Source organism: Botryllus schlosseri, chromosome 3 (assembly GCF_051294905.1).
Source record: "Botryllus schlosseri isolate E-star chromosome 3, Bs_hap1, whole genome shotgun sequence".
In the NCBI taxonomy this organism is placed as follows: Eukaryota; Metazoa; Chordata; class Ascidiacea; order Stolidobranchia; family Styelidae; genus Botryllus; species Botryllus schlosseri.
This window is the reverse complement of record NC_137238.1, coordinates 25,997,253-26,025,094: the sequence shown is the minus strand read 5'-3', so window position 1 is coordinate 26,025,094 and position 27,842 is coordinate 25,997,253. Positions and strand designations below refer to the sequence as shown.

The 27,842-nt window shown below is 41.1% G+C and overlaps 1 protein-coding gene across 4 annotated transcripts; it reads right to left on the bottom strand.

Annotated features, from left to right (window-relative positions):
* Positions 1–391: 391 nt before the first annotated feature.
* Positions 392–25,558, bottom strand: LOC145436207 (alpha-(1,6)-fucosyltransferase-like). 4 transcript variants are annotated; one of them, XM_080313557.1, is made up of 10 exons: positions 25,328–25,556; positions 23,311–23,360; positions 20,656–20,802; positions 20,258–20,435; positions 19,246–19,354; positions 15,514–15,754; positions 11,709–11,931; positions 8,980–9,156; positions 3,458–3,626; positions 392–2,465 (listed from the first exon to the last, which is right to left on the bottom strand). In XM_080313557.1, the coding sequence occupies exons 1-10, from the start codon at positions 25,534–25,536 to the stop codon at positions 2,148–2,150; spliced, it is 1,821 nt and encodes a 606-aa protein (XP_080169683.1). In that variant the 5' UTR covers positions 25,537–25,556; the 3' UTR covers positions 392–2,147. The 4 variants fall into 4 exon arrangements, with proteins under 4 accessions (XP_080169683.1, XP_080169686.1, XP_080169684.1 ...); XM_080313560.1 differs by lacking the exon at positions 8,980–9,156 and having other exon boundaries at positions 25,328–25,558; XM_080313558.1 differs by lacking the exon at positions 20,656–20,802 and having other exon boundaries at positions 25,328–25,555.
* Positions 25,559–27,842: the final 2,284 nt, after the last annotated feature.

Here is a 27,842-nt window from a genome sequence, read left to right as displayed (position 1 = left end):
TGCTGACAGCTTCATAACCATGTTCCAACCATTAAATACGCTTCTACAATATATGAATATTTTTATTACACATAAAAAGAATTATAGCCTATCTATCTAACACACTCGCGAATTGGTTTATCCAAGTACAGCATAAAAGGTATTAACAAGTAAGCAAGCAAGTAAAGCAAGTAAACTTCTTGGCGCATGCTTGTTTAGTGTTGATTTTGTATGCTTCTAGCGCCAAGCATGGAGTGGCCCGAAGTTGAAATGCAATGAATTTCAACTAAGGGTGGGAAATTGTAATAAATGAAAATGGTTGACAGCGCAGAACCTACCAAGGTGCTTTTGTGAACGTGAACCTCTGAATAGGTTTTCATATGCCTGTTTAGCCTACTTAACATCACAGCAACAGAATGATTATGATTTATTAGGAAATCCATCTTACGACATTTAATGACATTCGCACATGATGACAGTCAGCGGAAAATAATCAACTTTGGTGAACATCCGCCTATGTTGTGGTCAAATCATAGGACTAGCTAAGATCGACTTTCCGCTAACATTATATTTTCCGAATAACTTTGTAGCACACCTAAAAATTCCACTGTGCTCTACCGGTAAGAAACTCGGCCGTAAACAAGCTGCCCACACATGTATTTTTGCATGCCGTTGGCTGATATTGGTTTCGTAGGCAAGAGAAAACACTCCGTGCTGCTTTTATGTTCGATACTCGCCTGTTATGACATTTCGTAAGTTACAGAAATTAAATGCTTGTTCGCTTCACGTTGCGCTGAATCTTAAATATCGTTACTTTCAAAATTAGACCCATCCCCGCGGATTTAAACCAAATCTGAATCCCCCCGGAAACTACAATACATAGATGATTTAGTTTCAGGTTGTGACGTAATGCAGTTGACGCCGTCTGTACACTGTACAGTGTGCGAGTGTGCTGATGATGGATCATCAGGGCAGGGGTGTCAAACACACGGCCCGCGGACCGCATCCGACCCGCCAGACAGTTTTATCCGGCCCGCGATGCAATTTTCAGTACATTGAAAAATGCGTGTATTATCGAGCAGATTTTTAACAGCAAATGTTGGGTTTTCAGCAAGAAATACTTCCATTAAATAGTCCCTCACGACAGAAAATGTAGAGTATGTCCGTAGAAAGGCCATAACCATATCCGACATGGGATTTCACTTTAGTCACCATTAGGAGCAAGTCGTTCACGTTGACACCCAATTTCGAGAAGGCATGGAGTTCGCCTAACACCAGTACACCAGAGATGAGCATGGATTAGGATTAGGATTTGAAAAAACAGGATTTGGGAAATTTTGTCGGATTTGGATTGGATTAGGATTAGAGATTTTTTTCTGAATGGATTAGGATTTGGATTGGATTTACCTATTTTCTGGGAGATTGATATGTCGTGTGGCGAATGGCGACAAATTTTATTCAGATCAGTTATTAATGTTCTTATGGTTATCAAGTTGTCTTGAATCAAGGGAATCGTTGGTTGTGAAAGAAAATTTTCCAATTCCTACCTTGCATAAATTAGCATTTTTTCAGAATTTCCAGTGAGAATCGGATTAGGATTGGACATGAACTTGATTATGAAAAAATTATGGATTGGGATTTGAATTTGGATTTGAAGTTTCGGATTTGGATTGGATTAGGACACAGACATTCCAAATCCGCTCATCTCTGCAGTACACGACTAAAACAAAGGGTGCATAGAAATATGACTCATATCATCGTTGGAGCCTTTATGTTTTAGCCGTTTATAACGGTATTCAACAGCCCCGTTCAGCGTCTATTGCCGTAATTTAATTGTTGGCAAATAACGGTGTAGCTAGAATAGAACCCCTATGATCTGTAATATAATGCAATATACTATTATGTGCATAGGCTTGATAATACAGTATTCGAATAAGAACCAAGGCCGGGAGTGTTGAGGTAATATTTTGGAACCATTTGACTAGTGCGGCCCGCGAGCAATCCGAAGGTTTGAATCCGGCCCCCCATGCAAGTTGAGTTTGACACCCCAGATGTAGGGTCAGCGAGTGTGGTAAAAAACCTTGCGTGAATTTGAGTAAATATTATCTCTCATGCAATTTTCGCATTTGGTAGCGCAAACGAACAAATGTACCGTGGGAAGATTTACTTTACAGGTCCTCGAAAACGGTCCACTTTATAGCTTTAACTATGATCTCTGCTTTGTATGGAGGAAAAAACCCTTTTTTGCCAGTTCGCAAGTTTGTTGCTTTGATATTCCCATCGAAGTCCCTGTGTTGTCTATGGGAATGAGCGGTCAGTTCATCCCCGACCTTAATATCGAGCTCGTCGTTTTTACGCTTATTGTGGTCCCAAGTCGCTATGAATCGGGGGCCGCCATTGCCATGATAAAATTTATCGAGACTTTGTAATATGTCTGACGGCAAGGCATCGATCGTCATCAGAAGCTCGTATATTCCGCGGCAAACCTGAAAAAAGTTAGACGAGTTGATCTATAACTCATCGAAGAGAGAGAGAGAGAGAGAGAGAGAGAGAGAGAGGGTGAGTCAGTGGAATTGATTTTTTCTAATATATCACTCTCACTACTAAACGCGAAGCACGTTCTCATAGCTCGTTTGAAAATACACAAAATAGGGGGAAGCCAGCGGCGCAGTGTGTTGAACGACACCGTCACGACACCAATGGTTGTTAGTTCGAGTCTCGGCTCTACCAAGTTTCAATGTGCTGGAGGTTGATCTTGGCTCCTCATCGCCGACCTCACTGCGATTGCAGCGACTTAAAAAGCCCAGAATGTACAGTGAGCCGAGCTGGAAAATCGGCAGCAAAGATCTGATAAATGAATGCGTGTGGAAGAGAGAGAGAGAGAGAGAGAGAGAGAGAGACTGATTCGTGCAAGAGTGAGCAAGAATAGTCGCCAAGAAAAATGCATTGAACTGTTGAAATTGCCATTGTGCCATTGACGTGGAGCACAAAGCCTCATAAGGCTATAAGCGCCACTATCGTATCTTATTAATACAATACAATACAAAATACGGAATCATGAATGGTATATATCCGACTGTGCATTCCAGTAGAAGCATGGGCAGTTTTAATTCTGATCATCAAAGAAATTGCGAACGCTTCGATGTCAGTATCATCATGGGAAAAAATTTCACAGGCATATTTACTAACACTATCACAAAATTGGGATGCTGTGTAAAGACGAGGTATACCAACGACTAATTGATGTTTTTCATGCTAGAGCTACTGGACGAAAGTGATGAGCATATTCGTAATTATTAAACGCCAATATATTGGCTTGGTATAGCTCGTAAACGAATCTCGTAGGCTACACGAACTCATCACTCATCACTAGAGGTGGACAAAATCGTGCACCTGGGTTATTAGATTTAGAATCGAGCATTAGCCTTAAGTCTAGTCGAAAGTTCTACCGGTATTCATTTTGCTTCATTGAACTTACGTTTGATGAAAACGTGCAAACGACGTATGCACTTTTCGAAAGGAAATGCATGTCAATCAAAATCGACGGAAGAGCGGATTCTATGGTAGAGTAGCGTACACCGCGCGGCTTGATGATGTCGCGGCTCTCGTTAACGTAACCGCTACCGATGAAGGTATATTCCGGATAACTGAAAGTTTAAAACCTTCCAATGCATGTCTACTGCCTATAAAAAGCTCAAGCAATGACGATTAGTATCGGAACAGTAATCAGATCAAAATTCATATACCAATGACCTACACCACTACGTAAATCGCTCGAACCGTATTCAACATACGCACATATTTGCGATTATTTGAGTTTCGCCGAAACGTACCAGTCTTAGCTAGTTTTTTGAGACCCATGCAGTTACAGGGTCATACGTAGGGCCCTTGTTTATAACATGTTTTTTTCAAGCCATGACGTCACGAATATTCAATTATGACGTCATGGTGGATTACAAGAGGACATGCCAAGCACAACACCAAAGGCCATTTCACTTGCAAATCAAGTCATTTGATATACTTGATTCGATGCCGAAAAGGATGTACCAATGCATGGTACGTTGGAGAGACCAGTCAACCTCTCCACAAGAGAGTAAATGGACATCGACATGATGTATCGAAAGGCAACAAATCCAAGACTGTCGGTGAACATTTTTCTTCGGCTGGAAACTCGGAGAGCGACAAAATAATCAACGTATTGGTCGGGAACATTGAAGACTCTACCCTACACAAGGCTACTGAACAAAAATATATCGACAAATTTCATACATTCCGACAAGGACTGAATATAGATAGAGGGTACATGTCTCACTACACCAGGTATAATACTTAAATTGACACTTTTCTGTACGTGTATTATACTACAAACACTTCATATCGTATCCAATTTTTAGGAGCACCCAGCTTACTTCATGCGTTTCTAATATATACTACATCTTGGTGCCTATGACGTCATAAAGTACACGATTCTGAAATCTGGAAACTTCTCATCCATTATGATGTCATAATATGTATATGTTCAAATTCAAAATCTTTTTGCGTTGCTCTTTTTGGCCTTGATTTCACGGGGAGCGAGTGAGACGGCCGAGCCGTAGCGAGAACGAGCCTTGCGTTTTCACTGATGCCGTGACAGTGATCGCTAGCACTGGCGCCACCACGCGGTTCGAGACAATGGTGCAGAGTAGTCGAGAAAAGCGCGCGAGAAAGTTGTATTGCTACGAAGCTGCGACCTGAAGGAAGATGGAGGAAGAGCAATTAATTGTGGAAATTAGGGCATATGAGTGTCTGTACAACATGGGCATCAGCGCGTATAGGGACACAGTTCGCAAGGATAATGCATGGAGAAACATAGCCGATTCATTAAAAACTACTGGTGAGTGCTTCTTTTATCGCACTACGTTACCGCCGTATGCATACAAAGTTTTGCTTCTTTCAGTGGAAGATTGCAAGAAAAGATGGCGGGCAGTACGGGATAAATATCGGAGAGAGTTGGACAAAGAAAAGAAGAACAACCGGTCTGGATCGGGAAGAAACTGCTGCGCTGAGTGGGAGATGATGCCGCGGCTCGAGTTCTGCGTCCGCATACGACGAATAGAAAGTGACTTTGCAAAAATGTCAATAATATCCATCGATATCATTTCATTTTTTTTGTCAGAACTACTTCGAATTTCAGCAGTAAGCGAAGTGCCGTAGTGCTGAATTCAAGGTACAGTCGGAGTAAGATTGCAGCATTCGTTTGTAATACAACTCTCGAAATAATTTTAGTGCAATATCCGACAATGAACATTCAGATGCGGGATGTTCAATTCTATCCGATGGCTTCCCAGGTTCGTAGTTTTCAAGCTCAATAAAAATCAATTTGACGCGTCATATTTACTACCCTATACCTAACCCAGAATATACAACACTGGATTTATCGGCACTGTGTCCTGATCAGAATGACGAGTTTCTGCTAGAGGGTACAGCTGAACCACCACTCCCTGCTCCTGAGCCGTCAACCAAGAAGCGCAAGACAACTGATGACCAAGATTTGTCACAAATTTTGGGAGCAATAAACAGTCTAAGTGAGTCTTCCAACTTATGCGTGCTCTATTCATCAGTGGATAGGCTACTTCTATCTTTTCACAGTACTCAAGTAGTGCTATTTGTCACATATTTTCATTACTTATATATCCAACCGGACTACTTCAACTTCTACTTGAATAGCAACATTAACTACTTTTACCACATCGGTAAGTGCTCATCAAATCAAATGTTTCATTTTCCAGATCGTCCGCAACAATGTGAGCAGAATAGTGCTGCGATGGTCTTTTTACGGGGCTTGGCCAGCCCTCTATCCTCTTTGAGCCCTCAAAGGCAGATGAAATTTAAAGTTCAAGTATGGAAGCTCATAGCAGAGCTAATGGAGGGGGATATTGAAGCGAGCGACTAGACACGTCTGTCTCAATTAACTCTGAATAAATCTTGTGAAACTAAGAAACCAGTGTATTCGTAAATGTCAGGAACATGCAAGGCAACAATAAATTATAGTAAAAAACAACTGTAAGACTGAACAGCAACATAACACCAAACACGTGTTGCTCTCCTATATCAGAAGTCCCATCAAGTTCTAAAGACATGATCTGACTGCCAAGGCACAGATCCTTCACTACCCACGAAGTAATCAGCATAGGCAGCGCGAACTCTTGCAGCTTCAGAACTGTATGTATGGTCTCCCCACTATCCGGAGCCTAGTTAAGTCTGTAGCGAGGTTTGCTGATTCTTCATTGTCTGTAGGTTCAGGCAAACCAATTTTCTCATCGCATAAAAAATTATGAAGGACTGTGCTTGCTTTGACGATAGTGTCGACATGTTCAGGTGCTGCATCAATGCGTCCATACAGTACTTTAAATCGAGCAACCAATATGCCAAATGCCATTTCAACGACTCGACGTGCATGAGAAAGTCTGTAATTGAAAATCCTTTTCTTATCATCCAGATTAGAGCTGGAATAAGGATGGAGTAGATTCCGCTTTAAAGGGAACGCCTCGTCCCCAATAAACACTGGTGGAACAGATTCAGTCTGACCAGCTAGAACTTATCTGAAGGCAAGTCCAACTCTTCATTAAAAAGCATTTTGCCAAATGTAGATGATTGTAAGATCCGAGAATCAGGACACTTTCCGAACCCACCAACATCTACCACAACAAATTTACAGTTCGCATCGGCTACGCCAAGAAGTACGACACTGTAAGTTTTTTTGTAATTGAAATACATGGAGCCTGAATTTTTTGGTGCACGGATTTGGATGTGTTTTCCATCTACTGCTCCTAGGCAGCTGGGAAATTGACATTTTCTTTCAAATTCCTTGGCAATCTTTGCCCATGATTCTTTTGTTGGCGATGGCATCACAATTGGCTGCAGAGCATCCCAAATGGCTTTGCAGGTTTCAGGAACAATTTTTGACAAAACTGTCTTGCTCATTCTATACCTTGTTGCAAGATTTGTATAGGATCCTCCGTGAGCCAGAAAGCTGTAAAATATAATTCAAATTTGAGGACTTGACATTTCAAAGCACGGCAAAAAATCGCGGTCACACGGCCATGATATGCAACAAGTAATGGAAAGGGATGAGCAAAATCGAATCACAGCCAATACAAATCAGTCTCATACAGGTCGGTTCCCAGTAAGAACTGTCATTGGAAGTTAGCAATGAAAAGCGCAACAACAACAATGAGGTCATCCCGTTGATTCGATTCATACATGATGAAAAATCATTCAATTTAGGACAGTAGCCTACTAACGAACCTCAGTATCTCTTAAGCTAATCTGCAAGCTTACAAGAAACCACTCTGTCATAATAACAAAAATCTTGGCCTCTTGTCAAGTTACTCTGGTTCAAAATTAGTGATTCGTTTTACCCACCCTCACGACAATTTAAAGAGAATCTTCCATCCGATCCCAAAATAGAACTTCAATGATCACATCAATAATCAATATACTTACTGCAGGGTTACTCCCAGGCGCTCTTCGGCACTGATAGGCTTCCTCATGTTTGTTGTAATCTTGGTTATAGATTCTTTGACATGATCAAGGAGTTTATAGAATGTTTCAGCTGGCATTCTAAAATATGTCCGGTACTTTTCCGGTCGGTGTAATCTCAAGTCCGGCACTAATATATGATATTCACCTGTAAATCAAAAGAGAATATGTATATCAAGGTATCAATTCAAAATATGTTGTTACTACGCAATAGAAAGATACACTGGTTAACACGTTTTTTGTGTAAGATTTCACAGGAAATTGGCCACCAACGCTAATTTATATATTACCGGTATATTATACAAATTAATGCACATTTATAGGTTGTGGGCAATATTTCACATATTTTTCTAATATTATTTGTTTGTAGCAGATCATTTAGCAATATTGACCAGCATCATTGCAAAGCCCATAATAGAATTCCATATCGGAATGATTTCAGTTGACAATCATTGCCGATGCAACAACGAAAAAGTACCGGTAAGGTCAACAATTTAGATATACCTTTTTGCTCCCTGGTTCGGAGATCTTCACCAACCCAGAATCTCCTCTTCTGTCTTTTTTTATGTTTACAATAAACATACGCAGCTAGTAGCACCAATACTTTGTCCTGGTATTCATTCCAGCAATGTTCGCAACTATATTCCACTTCCATAGCGGTCTAGAGGTCTGCTTGTCCAGCAACGCTCGCAAATTTCTCGTTGCGATACGTTCTCGAAACGCGCCACAACCGTGCGGCAACGTGAAAAAGTGAGCGAGAACGAGCGAGTCAACGGAAATCTCCAGCGAGGCGTGAAGCAAAGAAATAAACAACGACATTCGCTCGCCGTGAGAATGCACGCTCCCCGTGAAAACAAAGCCTTTGCGTTACTTTCGCTTTATCCCCTGATGAAGAAGCAGAGCTCCGAAAGCTCATGTAACTATAATAAAGTTATATTCATACAAGTGGACGTTAAACAGGGTGTGGAAGCCATCAAGGTCTTATGCTTATATATACCGTCTGCTATCGGCACAACAACGTATTAAAGTTATTCTTTAGTTATTTGTTTTCTTTGTGTCCGACATGCAGCCAGAGTTCAAAGAAACAGGACACAACTGTGATCGATCATAGATGCCTCATTGACTTGGACAGCTATGACGCACATGACAATAATAAATTCATTGAATACTGTATTGGTCTTTATGGTTCAAACTTATAGTTTACATTAAATACGATTAAACCTAGTATAGGTGAATAAATACGCGTTTAATCTATTAATTCAGGAATCCGGCCCGCCAAGTATCTCATTTTCTCATATCTGGCTCGGCGACGGGAGAAGTTGCCCGCCCCTGTTTTACGTTTACTTGAGTATCATCGGTAACTATACATTGTACATCTCTGCCAACCTCCAGATCCCGGGAATGTTGATGGTATTCTAGTCAGCACAATATAAAATGCGCAATCCAGCCATAGAATATGCAATACATAAATAAGAATACTTGAACTTCAAATCCTGCCAGGCTTGAGAGCTCTCAGTTGCGACATAAACCACCCGTTGTGTCTGTTTGCCTGCAACTTCCTGCCTCCGAAAGAACATCTCCACTAAGTCCATGTATTCATTCACTTCATACTTTGCGGCTTCTTTAATTAATTTGTCCCCCCATCTAATATGGATTCTGGAATATGAAGGGTATATTGAACCATAGCATGCTCGACACTATGTCAGTGCCGGCTGATCATTTGCAATGTCCCGAGAAGGTTTTGCGGCATCGGGCGGCGTCCACGAGTTTTTGATAATTACAAGATTCGTAGACACTGACAGGGTTCAATTTCCGGACGCAAAGTCTTCAAATCGTTGACACGTGCCAATTAACTAGAGCATAGGGTTTCCAAACCAAGGATCGCGACCCCAATGGGCAGTGGTGGCCCTACAATTGGGGGGGGGGGCTATAAGTATGTAATCGCAGCTCCTGGGGGCTCCGCCCCCCAGAACCCCTTTCGTGTATCAACTTAACAGGCATGCAGAGACTTGATGATTGTCGGCTATGGCACTTTTATAACAAATGCGGAGATTTGATTATTCGCTCATCTGAACGGGATCAGATTTCCACGTCTATTCGCTACTACCCTTGAAAAAAAGCGGTAAAACCTAAGAGGGGAGGGGGCCTTCGACCAGGGGGGCTGGGCGACCGCCCACCTCGCCCACCCCAAAAGCTACCACTGCCAATGGGGTCGTTTGTCCATTCTTTTGGGTCTCGGAGACGGAAATTAAATGTCAATGACTATTAGAAGAATGTCAAAAGCGGATGCTATCAGCAGCTCGTTTCTGAATCATTTAGTTCAATTTTCAGAATAGAAGAAAACATTATTGGGAAGCAGGCTAACAAGACATCAGATCAGTCGATGCGTCATTCAAAGCGCCATCTACTATAACGCAAGGTTGTTTTCTGGTCATTAGTATGAACAAGTGTCAGAGGTTTACCTAGGCTCCTCCTCGCCATCTCATCATGAAAATCGGACTGGTGTAAACGGCCATAGCAGTCGAAAAACTCTATGATATACCGCAAACAAACAACATGTTGGGAGCATAGAAACCAATATGACGGTGATATTTCCTTCCGGGAAAGTTACAAGTGACCGGTAGTGTTATGTGTTAGCAGTATAATACATATCCACACGGGACCGTGACTGCCACATCCCAAACGTTGCGGCGTTGCCCCCCAGACCAGACCCCATCGGGATTGACGTTTTGACACTGCTTCCGAGCGAGATTTCTTGTATACGCTAATTAATAACATTTTAGGCCCTAATCGCGCGAAGCGCGGAATTTTTCCGTGATTCATCATGCCATCGGTCAAAAATATTGGTAATTGAATAACGTACTCATGTTTTACCACTGACGATGAGTGAGGTGTTGTCTTCGAAATATTTGGGAGGACCCGTTGAAATGATTACTTCGTTACATATTTTCGTGACCTCCCGTCTGCTATGTGAAAGCGTACTAAACTAAAAGACGCACACGACTCCAAACTGGTATTTCTTCACTGCCAAATATTTCCTATGGACAATTGGACATCCTAGTTTTCGGTCAACATAAGGGCAGTGCTTTTCGGCCAATGTTTTCTCGCTGTCGAACTTTTTTTCCTTTACTTAGTTAATTTGATCAGCAGTTACATTTGCAGTGCCTTCACGGAGTCTCGTGTTCACCTAAACTTCATATGTATTGGCGCGTCGTGGCGCGGTTACAGCTGACACCGAAATGCCCACTTCTATGAACCATTGCTTTCTAAATCGCGCAGAGCGCGAGAAAAATTTGAAAGAAGTTGCATAAATTTTCGAAGAAATACTCTATAATTTATGTTCATTCACAATATAATTTCGGGCCATCTTCGAGCTCGCCCCTCCAATTGAGGGGTTACGGTTCTGGGTATACTACAAAGCTTATTGTCTTGGTCGCTGGTGTCCGAGCAGAGTGCAGCTTGGCGAAATGGCCTTGTTGTTGAGCCAAGCATGCAGTTCTTCCGAAATTCGCCGTCCCTTGAGCGAGTGTATGTATTCGTGTTTTTGGCATAGAACCGACTTAAATTATACTCCTTAACCATGGCGACCTGCTCGGCACTAACCACTAAAAAGACGGGTTACCCCTGACTCCCCCTCCAAATCTTCTTTGAATTTCAACTTTCGGTTTTCTTTTTTGACATCCTTTATAGGTAATGATGACTCATAAAATCACGGGCACCGATTGACTTGCTTTACGAATTAGGGATTTGAAAACGCATCACGTAACAATTTGAAACACAGACCGTGAAATGCGTAATGCGACAATGACAACAATGAAGGTTTGGTGACTCCTTGTGACTTTAATTGCAACGGCAGAATTTGCTACATTTACTTTATTTTGAATCTGGATTACGCACGTGAGGTACGTATGGGATGCGTAATCGCGGCATGTTAATGAACATGGTTGATAGTAAATGAATTAGCTGTGAGTTATGTATTCATCCTATGGTTTTAGTCCAAGCACCAACATTAAAAAATAGGTTTATTATTTTGAATTACAAGCAACCTTTCGCGGGTCGCACAGAATAGCTCCGCGGGCCGCACTTTGCCAGGCCTGTTCTACGATAAAGATTTGCTATTATCATAAAACACTGTGTGAGCATGGTGCATTCAACACATTTGAGATCCAACCATTCATTCAGTTTTCACGCCAAATATTTTCACCCACCCGGCCGCTTTGTTAGTAAAGCCGATGCGTTCTTCGATAGAGAGCACATACGCCTGAAACCAGGGCTGGAACCGGAAGGCGTAACTGACAAACTGTCCAACCCACCATGCTTGCGGATCATCATGTAGTTTCTTCAAGGCGACCAATATGTTCTCGGGCACCGACGTATCAATGCCTGGCACATTGCGAGCCAATCGAACGATTCGCTCGTTCTGTGTTTCGTCTGGGTAAACATAAAAAGTTTTTATATTACTTTATTAATTTAAAGTTTATTTAAAATTATTAGCTTATTTTTATTCCCAATTCCCGAAAATAGTGTATAATGGAGAACAAATGAAACTAATATATACAATTACAAATCAGATCTAAAAAAAACTCGGATAACAGCAAAACAATGGGCTGCTGTCCTTACCCACTGATGTAGGCTAATCTTTCAGGTCCCTCAGAGCATATTTGATGTGATGTAGGTGTTTGATGCGGTATGCGAGCGTCGATTTTGATATGATAACCAAGACCCTGTAGCTAGGGCATACGCCAGACGTTCTCGACCCGTATACCACGACACACTATTGGATTGCTCAGAGAACGTGGTTTACAATATCGAAGTGTGGAGAAATTGAGGATCCAGACTCTGAGCATGGAATCGTCGCGTTTCTAATATTCTTATCCGCTCAAGATACTCGATTTACAATGCGATGCAATGACCGGGTAAGATAATGTCGCAATGCCCAAGTGTTACGTGCAACTGCCAAGAATCAAACCGGTGCCTCCACTGTCAATCGCTTCGTATGTACCACCAACTCCCCCACATCATCATCTAAGAATGTAATAACTACACAAAAAGTGATCAATCGGGTAATTGGGTCGTGATATTTAGGTCTGGCCGAAGTTGTTCACGATTTTTTTCTGGTCAACCTCAGGGTTGTAGGCCTAACCAAGTCACAAGGTTCCGAGTCACAAGTCAATCTCACTTTTATAGTTTTTACCCATTTTCAATTCACCACCGAGTCAAGTTCGAGTCTAAGTCACGGAGTAAAGTGTCGAGTCCGAGTCATAGCGCTTTGACTCGAGTCCGAGTCCAAGTCATAGTGATGACTGTTTAGTTCCTTGTTAATGTCACGTAGGAACCACTCTTTACAACTCTGCTCGGTGATATCGAACGTTTCACATTCATAATATACTAATTTTCCTCACTTTAAAAAGTTTCTGGTAGCATTTTCAAGTATCAGTACTGATAGACGAATATTTATAGTGTGGCAACTTTATACAATTCTTCGCAATTAGAATGAAACGCCGATCTTCGTAGACCCAGTCTCGAGTCACGTGACTTGGTCCGAGTCATGCGCAATGACTCGAGTACAAGTCGATTCAATACACAAATTGTCTTGAGTCAAGTCGAGTCATTTTTCATTTAAAAAAATGATTCGAGTCAAGTCGAATCACCAAAAAATCGCGCCTTGAGTCTAACTCGAGTCGATTCATGACTTGAGTCGTTACAACCCTGGTCAACATCATCAGAATCTCTGGCCGAACCAAGACATTACGTTATTAGATTACCATTTTTCTTTTTCAAATCATCATCTTGCCGAATCATGCACCCCGGGCACCCTATTAATTGTGTTTGACTGTTCGCGGTATTCCGGCATCTATGGTCACATTACACCAGAACGCTGTTGCTGCATTATGATTACTTTGACGACAATTCATAGCACGACCCACTTTAGTTCCAGATTTTTTTACAACACCGCATACGTGGATAGGATGGCGCGGATGAGCCGAGATAAACCCTTAACACTTAGGAAAGGATTCTGCAGTCAACCGTTGGCATGGCAGCGATGCAGTACGCTTTCTCCAGAGAAACGGTATTCGAAGTGCCATGCAGGGTGGCGCGTGCTATTTCTCCCTTTCGGAGGGTACCGCGACGTCAAAGAAGAGAACAACTGGCCTAGGCGGGGAAGCGGGTGGTGCAGTTGGTTAATAACTGCAGTCACGACACCAATGGTTGCTGGTTCGAGTCTCGGCTCTGCCATGTTTCTATGTGTCGGAGGTTATCTGGGGTCCTCATCGCCGATCCCACTGTAAATACAGCGCCTTGAAAAGCCCGGAGGAAGAGAGACACGAACTCTTGAAAGATGGCAGCTAAAGATCACGCTGAAGGAGCAAAAGCAAAAAGACATTTGACATTAATGAAATTCATGTACTGGGCGCAAATGACTGTAATAGCGATAAGCGCCAATGATGTGTTAATAAAACCAGCAAACTGGCCTAGACTATGGTGAAATATATTAAATATACCTACATTCAACTCATGCGTCAATCTGTTGTTATCTACTGTATTTTTCTGGGAGGACGGTTCTCCGCTGACGGGCAGCATGCTGCGCAATTTACATCACTTTACCCAAGGTGTGAGCAATTCTATTTCCCGGCGGTCCAAATTGGAAGCAGGAAATACGTTGGTGGTCTGTGACACAAGTTTGGACTATGTTCTGCGACGTGCAGTTTTATTTCTAATTTGAGAGCATTGAATTACATTAACACATGTTACTAAGTGGATGCGTTAATATTATAGGATGCGTCCTTCTGTGTGGCTTTCTGAAATAGCCTTGCTGTTTTATTAGCTTCGCTAGCACGTCCGCATCAGCCGAGTGTATCTATTCACTGCATGATTTTTCTCATAATTCCGACTCGGATTATATTCTTAAACAGGGAGACGTGCTCAGTGATCACCATAAACTAAAAGACAGGTTCACGGTTAATTTCCGTCCTCAAAAATGCCCCAAATCCTGTTGAAATGTCGGCCTTTAGCCGCATCTGTCATTGCTTGACAAAACATCCTTTGTGAGTTAGGTTGGCCGTTTCTCGCGTGCACTGATTGTATTATTTTGCGAATTAGAATTTGGAAACGTATGACATAAAAGCTTAAACCAGAGACCTGGCAACAAACAAGATTTAAACTTAAATATGGAAACAGTGACTTGTAACTTGCTATATTGAATTTATTTTAAACCTGGATTACTCACACGACGGTAGGTACGTTACATAATCTCGGTACATAAATCAACTAAACTTCAAAGTAAACGTTTTTTAAATCAGTTTATACGCTATCTTTTCCCCAATCTAAATCAGTGGTTGTCAACCGGTGGTGCGCGGGCCCCGTGGGATCTGCGAAGCATTTTCAGGGGGTTCATGAAACCCTCAAATTTGCAAAATAATTGATCAAATTATTTGTACCTTTTTAATTGGAGAATCTACGAGGCAATTGCGCTTCATAACTGCTAAAACTCCAATACTCACATAAACAGAATTATAGTTTGAGATTAAATAATCTACTCTGCAAACTTAATTTAATTGCCAAATTGTCAATAGCCTACTTATACAAACAAATTTGTTGTTTGGAGATGCTTCGTTGGGGTCTTGGAAAAACAATTGTTTGCAAAAATTCATTTTCTCATGTGATATGCATAACCACCGCTATTCCAGAAAAACGTCAAAATGACCCACTTGATAGAAGTGACTGAGCTGAATGTTATATAAACATTAAAGATTCATTTTTTAAAATTCCGCGGGGGTCCGCGGGGGTCCGTGGTGGTCCGAATGGGGTCCATGAAGACAAAAGATTAAGAACAACAGGTCAAATTTCAAGAAATTTTTCACGGGCCGTTCAGAATCGCGTCGCGGACCCCACAATACCGAGGTCTGCTTTACCCGATAGATAGCATAACGACTGGCGGGAAGCGGGCACATGCTCGATATTCTCTATTACAGCTATTTCTCTTGCACATCAAAGGAAAGGCTGTGAGCAAACCTGATAAAAGTGGTAGAGTCGTCGAATAACTGTCGTATTTGCACTTTCCAAGCGGCCGCAAATAATATTCCCAACTCCTTTCTTGGTACCCCCAATCTTCGGACTTTATCACAAATGTGCGATTGAAGTATATGGAGCGCATGAATTCCTTGACCATGAAGTGCATCTTGCTTCCGAATCCTGTTGAGCCTCGAGATATGTCGCAGACTAATATCTTCGTCGTATCACAATTAGGTGGATTCTAAGTATAGCATATATAGAAGTACAATGTGTGCCAACTTGATCCATCGAAATAACGGGAGATACCAGGGGTGCATATCATACGGAACTAAGTGGTGCGTAACTCAGCCTGTGTAAATACGCCACAAGCAGCGGAGATGTGGGACCGGAAATACTTGAAAAATTATCTGTGATAATCCCATGATTACCGTACGTGAATTTGTCTACTATTGCATGCTGGGAGAATCTTTCCTCACGTGCAAACATCTTCGACCTGCGCGAGTAATGGGGTCTCAGACATCTGATTTATGTTTTGCGGGGTATAAAATAAATTTGGAATGACGTATACATATTTCTATATCACCTTCCACACTAACAAGCCAGCCATAATTTTTAATGTGAAGTGTAGAGCTTGTATCAGGGTACATATTGCCACATCTTTTTTAATGCAATACCATCCTCGAGGGGGCTATCTTCATTTCAATTGCATTATTTATAGGGTGAAGGCCTATGATACCACAGCTAGACCAAGCAAAATAGTTGGACCAACTAATCACTTGACAACAGAAACACACCAACGTATATTGAGGCTGCAAACCTGTGGTGTTTTATCGCTATAACGAGGTATTTCAAAGTAAAAATGTCGACTTACGCGAAATATGTATGTGTCATGAATTTTGTGAGTTTGGGCGTAAATCGAAATGCGATTTTACGCCAACATTTGAGTTGATATAATCAATTTTATTCTTGAAGGTAGCGACGATATATTCTTCATTGGCTTGTTGTAGCCTAGATTATAGTACACAATAAAACAAGATGAAAAATTAGAATTTTTGAGCGCGTGTCTCATAGGTCCCATGGTCGTGTGCCTTTGGACCCACTGGGTGGGGACCGATGATACGTTCGAGCAACAAATTTTGAACCTTCATAAAATCCTTTTGAAAAGGCGGATATCCATGTAAATGTTCGCGATGGATAGAGATTGTATCAAAGTGTTGAGGCAGCAAAAGATTTGCTATTCTCGGCTGAAGATTTGAGGGCCAGGGATCATTTTGCAATTTTTGATGCATCGGTGCCACATCTTCCCTACCATCTCATACGAAGATTCAAGGTTTGACAACGGGGGGAAATAAGTGAGTGCTTATAAAGCGAGTGTCACAATAGCCAGTTCAAAATATCCATACATTAAAAATAGCCCTAGTATCACAGCAGCGAGCGCGTTGTCATAGTTGCATGCGAAAGTGGAACTGATTCAGGCTTATACGCATGAGTTCTCAAAAAGTTTTTGGGCCTAGGAGATGTGGTATCGATGAAACACTGGGACCTAAAATACTTATTATAATAAATAAAAATTATCCGTGATAATCCTATGATTACAATACGCGACTTTGTCTACAATGGCATGCTGGCAGAATCTTTCCTCATATGCAAAAAAATCGACCTGCATGAGTTATGGGGTCTGTGACAAATGATTTACGTTTTAGGTGGTGTAAAGTAAATTTGGATCGACATATACATTTTTCTATATCACCTTTCAGACTAACAAACCCGCAATAATTTGGGATGCATGGAAAGTATAGGGCTTGTATCAGGATATATAATGGCGCATATTTTTTAAATCAATACAATATTTATAGGGTGGGGTACCTATGGTACTATAGCCAAATCAAGAAAAATAGTGGGACCAACTAATCACTTACCAACAGAAACATGCCTACATATATAGACGCTGTAAATCACAGTTACCTGTGGTGTTTTATCGCTATTACGAGGTGTTTGAAAGTCAAAATGTCGATTTTCCGGTAATATGTATGTGGCATTAATTTTGTAAATTTCGGCGGAAATCAAAACATGATTTTATCCCAACATTTGAGTTGATATAATATATTTATTCTTGGAGGTGGCGACGAATCATCCTTCATTGGCACGCTGTAGCTTAGATTATAGTGCACAACAAAACAAGTTGAAAAAATTGAGTTTTGAGCGTAATGTATCATAGGTCCCATGGTCGTGCGCCATTGGACCCACCGGGTGGGGACCAATGATACGATCGAGCAACAAATTTTAAACGTTTATAGATATATTTTGAAAAGGAGGAAATCAATGTAAATGTCCGCGATAGGTAGAGCTTGTATCAAAGTGTTGCGACAGCAAAAGATCCGCTATTCTCGGCTGAAGATTTGGGGGCCAGAGATAATTTTGCAATTTTTGATCCATCGGTACCACATCTCCGCTACATTTGAAGTATGTGATCGCTTCGCATCAGAAACACAAAAAATGAAATAAACCGCTATTCATTAAACTCGAAGATTTTTCGGGTGCCTCTTTTCAAGAGTTATCGGCACACTAAAGGGATTTAAACAGATTTAAAAGCAAAACCAAAAGGCAAAGTATGACGATACAATCAAAATCACAGATCATGAAATTGGCATTGTACCAATGGCAACAATAACAAACTATGAAGTATACGGACATACGGTACTATAGTAACTAACAGCACAATTTGTAAATAAACAATTACACGCACGGAACAACGCGCACTAATGAGATATTTGTAGGTTATAGAGGAAATCTTTTTGTCTGCATAAAATAGGTTTGCTCAACTGAATAATAGTAGACTCCAACACTTTTAAATGAAACACAGACCTACCACGCGCAATGACGGTGAACATATTGTCATCATAGTGCTGTGCACAAGCAAGGTTTTCACTCAGATGCTGTCCAATTGACGAAGCATATGCTTGGTAATCATCATAGCAGTCTGTTTTTGCAGCCAATTTGCACTGACGTGCGAGCTCCGTGCGATCATTTGCGCATGTTTTTGACCGAATCAATTTTGGGATATGCTAATACGCTCAAACAATCTTTGAGATGTACGTCCTACATACCTACTATCACAGTGGCACTTGTATTGGTAAACAACATTACTTGCATCAAAGGCAGGAAGTACATCTTTTCGAGAGTTCGGTAACAAGGGTTTCGTCGTGTACACTACATGCGTGTTAATGCTGTAATTACAACGGTGAACAGCCGATTTAATAAGCTTTTCAAAACGGCTAGACACGTTACCTAGCCAAGGTAGGTGCAAAAATGCCGGGCATTTTTCTGGGCCATATTTTGGAGCTGTATCCCATTTTTTCAATACCCTAGAGATGGAGCATTTTAATATGTGGTCCGGATAGCCATTTTTGGAGAGAATCAAGTGGATATCTTCCAATTCGCGTGACAGTTTTTCCGGTGAGCAGAGGCGCAAGGCGCGATTAACGAGAGATTAAATGAGGTTTAATTTACGCCGCTTCGGGCAAAATGAATCCCAACGACAAAAAACCCGAAAAGTCTTCGAGTTTAATAAATATACTGCTACAATGGATGTTGTATTGAAAGCTATATTCAAGTTCTGTACCACGAACCAGCTATTTAAACCGCTATTCGCGAAACAAAATTCAAACCAACAAAACGATTCAGTCAATGTATTTGTCGTTAGCATTATATAGGTTGGTATACGAAATTTACCTGTATATTGTCTATTCGTTCTCTTATTGCCTTGGATAGTTCATTCAACCGTGACCAGCGGTGGCTCTTGGACTTGCGCAGAATCGCTCCTGCCTGATTGCGGAGGCGTCTGAAAACAATTTCACAGTAACAGCGTCAGCAGGTCACTATGTAAGTCGGTTATGTCGGTATGATGTATCAAATATTTATCAGCGATGTTGATCATCACGATATCACGAGCAACGACTACACCCAAGGTACAAGAGCCAAGCTTATTGATGAACAAACTCTATAATCAAACACGTCAGCTTACACAGGAAATTTATGGACACGGAAAATTAGTTGTTATTGCTTTTATCCTGATTGCTACATCGTACGCTCTGCAGAGTGCTCTTATCGAATTTTCGCCTATTTCAAATACTGTTTCCTCGTTTTGTTTGAGTTAACTTTCGCTACTCATTGATAATAAACTATGCCGCCTTCAGATTGAATGGCGCCAGCCAATTGATTCAGACGCAACCCCTACTCTTTCACTTCAGTATATACCAGGCAGGGCCCGCAGAGAGTTTCCACCTGAGAGTGAAATTCTAATCCGAAAGTAGTGACAAATTTTATGCGTCACAGAATGAATCCAAGTTTGCCAACCTGAGAAAGATGGTCATGATACTACTTGCTCCGTTCGGGTCTACATACATTTGCGAGCAAACATTTTCGACCATGAACATTAGCAATATAACTGATGCTCACGTGCAGTCTTCACTAAAAGATTCCACATACGACATGCAGCTCAAGTTCAAGGAACTTCTTGTCAACTTCGATCGACCACAGATGTCTGATTGAATACTGTCTAGGTGTTTATGCTTTAAAACTTACGATTTACGATAAATATGATATATTCCCTGTTTAAGTGAGTAAATACGCGATTGATTCATCGATTCTGTAATCTGGTTCGTCAAGTACTTCATTCTCCCATATCCGGCCCACCGACCGGAGAAGTTGCCTGCCCCTGGTATATTGGCCTACATACACTTACATGTATTCAGCATCGAAATATTTTTTCCTCTTAGTTGTCCGCCCGTAATGCCATCGACTTTTTATTTCCTTCATAATTGTGACCAGGGATGCAAAGTTGTCGTCACTAGCGCTTAGGTTCTGTAACTCTATCTCCAACGACACAGAACGGTTGGGATATGGAAAATCGGTGCTCGGATCTGGAATTTCTCATCGTGCAAATGAACCAAGTATATATAAAATATCAGACGCGCAAAAGTAGATTAGAAGATATCGAAACCGTTTAAGGAATGGATCGAACCTGAAGCTGCATTTGAAATTAATCTGCATATTATGGTGCTAAGCGAATGTAGACATTAATAATGTAATGAAATACTGCGTGGCATGTATAGCTTCTCGCAGAGGTTTTGTATATCCTACCAAAGAGATGGGTACAAAACAGGGCTTTAGAACACGCGTAAATTGTCAACTGCTCCAGCTCCAGCTCCGGAGCTCCCTTTCGTTGTAAATGTGCTCCAGCTCCTGCTCCGGAGCTCATTGGTACCACTGCTCCGGCTCCGAAAACTACTGAATGTTCAGTCAGTATTCAGTAACTACGGTTACAGCTATCAACAACTAGGGGACGTCGCTCTGAACCGTACTTTTGGGTGGGTAAGCGAAGTCATGTGACAATTATTCCGTGTCGACTGTCGATGCCGTTATATCCGCACGATAATGCAAGTTACTCACTGGCATTGCTGTGTACAGCTTTAAAATACCGATTTGACTTTTTAATACCGAACTGCACTCGTTAATACCACGCCATACAGTCGATTTTAATTTCGAAATAGTGCGAATATTCAAGCGTAACTGCCGCAAGGGCAATATCACCGCATGTCATGACCTTATCAGAAGAAATCCGCTATCTACCAAACACCCAATGGTTTGAAATTCGATATAGGTGCGCTCGTTACCATGAAAGTCCGTCTGGTGTTGATTTTGTTTATTGGAATATACAAAGTTCCCGTTCAAACGAATCGAATTAATCAGAATTAGTGCCATTGACAATATGGTGTTGCATCAATATTTGGCCACTTGATTAACTCTTCGGAAGTGGACAATGCACCGTGTTAGAAACGAATTAAACTACATGGTCGCAAGTGACATTGCGCGGCAGCTGTGCTTGTGATAGAATTGTACATTTCAAGTATCGCTTAACGCTGTCGGAGACTGTAGGGGTGTATTAGGCTGTGCAACATCCGGGTACGGAACTATTAGACATATGTAATTTGCGGCCGACCCTTTCCTCGCCATGACATTGAAGATATCAAGTTTCGACCACCATGCGGCTGGACAAAGCGCGGTCCCGAAAAATTAGGAGTCGATAAAACCTTCGCCAAAATGATCATCGGTCATTGGCCCAAACCTTCGATATTGACATGTCCGATCGTCGAAATAAGTCGGAACCGAATAACGCCGATTGTTCCCCAATTTGAAATCACGTGGGTCACACATGTTTCTTAGAACTGTGTTGCGTACAACTGATTGCCTGCATCTGTTCTGTTTCATATATGACCGTAAATGCGTAGCACGCTAACATTAAAAAGATTTGGGCCACGAGTAGTAAGGGTACCTGGATTTGTTGCCGGCCAATCAAATTACGCCACGTCATCCTAATTGCCACGCCCCCTTTGATGCCCCAAGGGTACAGTTCGTAAAGTGAAATCAAGCGATGCGTATTTAGCACTATGTATCAGATATTCTAATGTTTTGTGAATTTCAATACCGATTTTCCATGTGTATTTAGCAATGTGTATTGAATAACTTGCTTCCGAGAAATAAATAACATTCATTGTACGTTAGATGATTAAATTCCGAGACTTTATAATAACTTGCTTTCGAAAAATAAATATAATTCAGATTATACATAAGTTTCGAAAACTATGATGTCTATGCAAGGCTATATTCGCCAGATAATATTATTATGTGTATTTATGACTTTGTATTTTCGCGGATAACTTGAGCTCTCAGATAATACTCATCAACATTGAACTATAGGCGCGGTTTTATGATGATTACGTTAGGTGATTAAATTCCGAAACTTGATTTTGTTGAGAAAATTTTGTTGAGCTCAACTTCACGCCCCCTTCAGATGCTTCACGCCCCCAGTTTGAGAACCACTGCCTTAGAATTATCATGGTGAGATATACCAAGAAAATCAATTCCTTGCATTAATTCGATTTTTAATACGCATTTTAGCAATGTTTTAATAAGTTTCTTTAGACTCTCGCGGGCCGCACAGAATGGTGTTGCGGGCCGTAGTTTGCCCACCTCTGCTCTAGCACCTTGTCGACCCAAAATTACACCCTTTGCGGCCCATACTTTAATTACCTTTGAAGGGGTAAAAATTTGCGTTACAGTAACTTGCAAATGTGAGTCTGTAATGATGGTATTTACTACCATCCATCCTCGTGCCTCGTGCTAATCGAACTGTTGTTACGACAATATGATGATTGTTCAGCGAAAAAAAGCAGAAAGTCAATTTGACGTCAATTATTTCAGCCTGTCGCCGGCTCAGACGGGCTGATATACCGCGTGTCTGCCACTGCACCGGCTCTTAAACCAGGCTTTTTGTTAAGTATTAATTATAGTGCGAAAATATTAATTCACTACGGCTTGTGATTCTCAAGTTATTCTCAAAGCTACGATTGGTGGTGCGTCTTAAGTCATAGAAGTTTTTTACAATTGCGTCGCAACAAGAAAAGTTATTTCCTATTTCCTATTAGGCTCATTTGAATTATTCCACGTTGGAAAAATAAAAAAAAATATTTACGATTCTCATCCGCACACATCTGGATTTTCATTCGCACCATTCGCACCACCTTCGTCATTCGTACCACCTCACATGTTCAGGCCGTGTTATTTTTGGTATATGGTGCCAGATTATCACATTCCAGGCGCTTGAAATTTCTTCTCACTTAATTGCAGTGCAGCGATAATCAGTAGTATCAATCGATGACGGGGAAATCCGACTTATATAGTGTAGATGGAACATATATCCATATATATTTATTAGGCGTACATTGCGCAGCTTACCTGTCAGATGCGGGATATTACTCTCAGTGAAAAGCGACTCCAATGTTGGCCTGCGTGACAGAAAGTTGAGATTGCGCGAATTCCGTACGACATGAGGTTCGTGACTATGGTCCTTGAACAACTGGACATGCGAGCATGCGGCGCAATAACAGGCGGCACTTGAGAATGTATACCAGACTGCATCATGTAGGCCTACTAGACGTCTTTCGTCACTACGTATGGAGAAAGTAATAGGCTACCTTTATCTACTAAATCAGTGGCTATCAACCGGGGGTTCGCAAAAAACATAAATTTGCAAGATGATTTAAGACCTAATTTAATGTTTTCTGATCTTAGCTGATATGATTCATAACCGTTAAAACGTCAGAATAGCCGTTGGAGATAAAACAACATATACCATGCATACTTATTTCAATTGCGTAGAGATTTCGTCAACGGGTACGGTATATTGATGCAAATGTATTGCTCTTTAGAGGTGTTGTGTTGGGATTTGCGGGAAAGAAGAAAATTTGGAAAAGAAAGGCCAATCCTTGTAACTTCGAAAGACTTACAAAACTATCTGGGCCTAGTGTAGTGAAGATACACAGTCACTTGACAGAGAATTATTGAAGTATTTTTCTAGTCTGTCCCAAAGGGTTAAACCCACTGAACGGAAAGAACTATCTCTTGTGATAGAGGTAACCAATATATCAGAATATTGTCAAGATTAGCTACTGGATAGGCGTCATATATGCTCATTGAGAAGCATGCCTCTCAATTTTAGTGCCTCATTATCCATTATTAGCCAATTTTCAATATGTGGGGAAATTCTAATACTTTTAAGAATTTGTGTCGCGGGCCACATTATAAATACACACAGGCTGCCGCTCCCTATGCTGTTTTGCTCCAATACGCAGGGTTTTAACTAACTCACAAGTCAATCTCACTTTATAGTTTTGACTCTACTTAAGTGGAGTAGAATCATTTTCAATTCACCACCGTATCAAGGCAGAGGTCAGTAGAGATAGTAGAGGGTCGAGCTGGTAGAGGGACCATGCTAGAAGAGGGGCAAGTCCGAGTCATATAGTTTTGTGACTTAAGTCCGAGTCCAAGTCGTTATGTTCACTGTTCAAGTGTTCAGTTTTGAGATCAATCCGGTTCAATGCACATTTTTCAACTCTGCTCGAGTGATATAGAATGGCTCGCATTCACAATATCGTAATTAGTCCTCAGTCCTAACAGTTTCTCGCCCTATTTTCCAAGTATCAGGACTGCTAGACGTAATACCAACAATGTGGAGACTTTAGGCTACTATTCTTCGGTGCTGCAATGAAAAGTCTGTCTTGGCCGTTCTAGTCTCGAGTCATATGACTTGGTTCGAGTCATGCACAGTGACCCGAGTCGAGTCGAGTCATTTTATGCATTTTAAAAACATGACTCGAGTCAAGTCGAGTCGCCAAAAATCGCGACTCGAGTCGAGACTTGACTTGAGTAATTATTACAACTCTGCCACTGCGTCACACAATAGTCATTATCCGTAAAACGTCACAAACGGGTTCGGCGAGCGAGATAGGGTAATGGCTATGCGTCCGGCTTCTCGAGCGGTAGGTCGTGGGGTCGATCCCCGGCCGGTTCATACCAAAGACTCGAAAATTGGTATCCGCAGCTATCCTGCTCGGCGCTCAGCAATAACGGATAGCATGGAGGAGAAAAAAAGGAGGGCGCAGACTAGATAACCTCATGGGGCCGTATCGCAACCCCGTTGGCAAAGCATCTCGATGGTGCAGGTGAAAAAGAATATCGTCTCTCTCTCTCTCTCTCTCTCTCTCTCTCTCTCGACTATACCACGGAAACTTGTAGTTTGATAATTGGGATGTGACATTGCGACGCAAGCATAGCGAGGTCTACATCATGAAGAGTTATAGCCTCAAAATAATACTATTAAGGAAGGGAAGAGAAGTAGTAAGCAGCACAGGTGAAAGAAAATATAATATCAATCTGATTGTCTATTCCAGGCGTGATGCGTTTATTAACTTACCTCATACGCTTGATTGCGATGAGCATGATAATCAACATCACAAAAACGATCGTTCTCGTGCCCGCTTTCTTTCCATGTCTTAGGCATGGCAAGCAGCCTTTGGCAGTTTTCTGAATCGGTCCTTCAGAAAACTCCATATTATATAATAAATCATTAATTAATAAGTTGAAAATGATGCAACCTATGCTGTATGCTGAGAACAGGGGCATGCGGTGAGGTTTTAGGTTGGTGAGGTACTGACCCTTATAGTCCGATTTGCAAATATGTAGGCCTATACCCAAAATTCGAGCTGATTCACCACTTGTACATGTCCTGCCCCACTCCAGTTCGTTAAGTATATTATTGTTGGTGTCTGGTGTCTGATGTTGAACAGGATTGCAATTATTGCCGATTTTTGTTGAATTCATACCAGTTATTGATATATCTTAAATAATTCCGCCTGAGTTGACCTCTGTACGACTTTACTATACTGAGTACTATTTTAAACGGCACATGACCACACAAATACTTCGCTAATATTATTTTGGTTTCCAGGTATTTTATATAAACATCCCATATTTTTTCAGTCAAGCAGGTGTTGTGATATGCCTTCTACGTGCCTCTTTATACTAATACCATTGTATCACAACAACAAAAAGCTTTTGATATTTAGAAACCGATTTACTGACGTTTGGTCACGAAAATAGTCAGCAAAAAATGATGAACTTGGCTTTATGAATATGTAGACATATCTTATGGTAGAGTAGAGATGAAAACTTTCCAATAACTTCAGATTTTTCCAATCACATTTGTATTAGACTAGGCTCCCTAAAAATGCTACTATGACACATGTTACGATGAATTGTTGCACACCACGCCTATTTTATTCTGCTGGTTGTTGTTGCAGATTCCTGGAACATGAGAATTCTCTGCCTGCTGCTCGATGCTCTCCTGGTCTGATATCTCGCTATCTGCGGAAATTATTTGCTTGTTAGCTTCATGTTGCACTAAATCTGAAATATCACGGCTTTCATAACATGCTGCTTTTACACGGATTTGAACCAATTCTGAACTTCCCGGAAACTGCAAAACATAAGTCATTTTCCTCCTTGTTATGACGTCATGCCGTCGATGCTGGACTGCACAGAGACACTGTGTGGGGTTTCAAGTGCAACGCAGTACAGTGCAGTGGGCTGCAAGCGATTTGCCGTGGTATCTCTTGTAAAGTCACCTCGAAATTACGAGATTAGGATGTATACACAATACACATATTAAACTTTCGATGATTAGTGTCGCAGCGAATGTAATATCGATATATCAATATGATCAACGAGAATATTTCTACAGCAGATTGTGCTTACTTTGAGAGCACATTTCTGCAAATCTATTGGAGGGCAAGTGTCGAAATGTATTCAAACCAGCAAGGTAGGTCACGACCAGGCTGAGAGGATGCCAGGTTGAGAGACCGTACTTGGTCGTTTCGACATTCTCTTATCAGTTCATCACATCGCATTATAAATTGTGTGTCTTGAGCGAATATACATAATAGAACCACCCACTATGCAATACTCGGAATTTGGACACTCGTGCCACCCCTGAACAATACAATTGGTACACTAGTGTTCCGCGGCACGGCTGTTGAGAACCACTGTCTTAATGAACCAAAACTCTTGTTTGATTCAATAGGAATTCGAATATGGGTTATAAGTGGGTAGTGTAACACATCATATCATTTTTTTTCAACGGTATGAGTTTCGTATACGATTTTTTATCTTGACTGATGACTATAAACTGAGGTTATACAGTAGGGTTACCATAGTTTGGACTCGGGATTAACTAAATCATAAAATTTCGTCGATCAATAAGTCGATTCTGAATCTAGCAATGACTAAGATATGATGTGGTATGGAAAGAGAGAATTATTTTCATTGCAATGTCAGAATCAAAAATTAATGCTGTTCTCTGACATTCTTTATTTTTAATACCAAGCTTAGACTATAATTTTTGTCAGTTTACTGGTTTGATAGTTAATTAATAATGCTTTGATGAGCTTGACGAAGTCTTCTGAAACAAAGACTTGGAATATTGCCGACGGCATTACCACATTTCGGAAATACAGAATTAAAAAGCTCATGGTGGCAAGCATTTTCTTCACCTCAATCGCTATCCTCATCGCAAACAAATATGAAGGGTTGGTAAACATACGAAAGTTAAAGTCCTGAATACGACTGCGATAATATGTAACTATTGAATACTAGTTACTGGTAGACAGTGCTGAGAAGACTGTGATATTTTTCGGTCCAAGTCCTGTCCTGAAAATTTACAATTCAGTAGGCTACAATTACATATCCCAAAAAATACTTTTCAAATTCATAGTCCAACTTCACCCCGATCCTGCTGCAGTACTTTAAAATCCAAAGCCCAAATTCATGTCTGAACACAGCAACAAAATGACACGTTATTGAGTATAATCTAACTTCGTGTTATAGAACTCACAATATGTATAATGACTGATTCATCTAGTATAATTGAATAG

What these genes read in the sequence shown, in the direction of transcription:
- LOC145436207 (XM_080313557.1), bottom strand. Translation starts at nt 25,536, where the DNA reads ATGCCCCTGTTCTCAGCATACAGCATAGGTTGCATCATTTTCAACTTA. An exon ending in GACTCTACCACTTTTATCAG is followed by an intron (nt 11,932 to 15,513) that starts GTTTGCTCACAG and finishes ATGTTTACCCAG; the next exon opens with ACGAAACACAGAACGAGCGA. An exon ending in TGGCAGGATTTGAAGTTCAA is followed by an intron (nt 3,627 to 8,979) that starts GTATTCTTATTT and finishes TTAAACTTTCAG; the next exon opens with TTATCCGGAATATACCTTCA.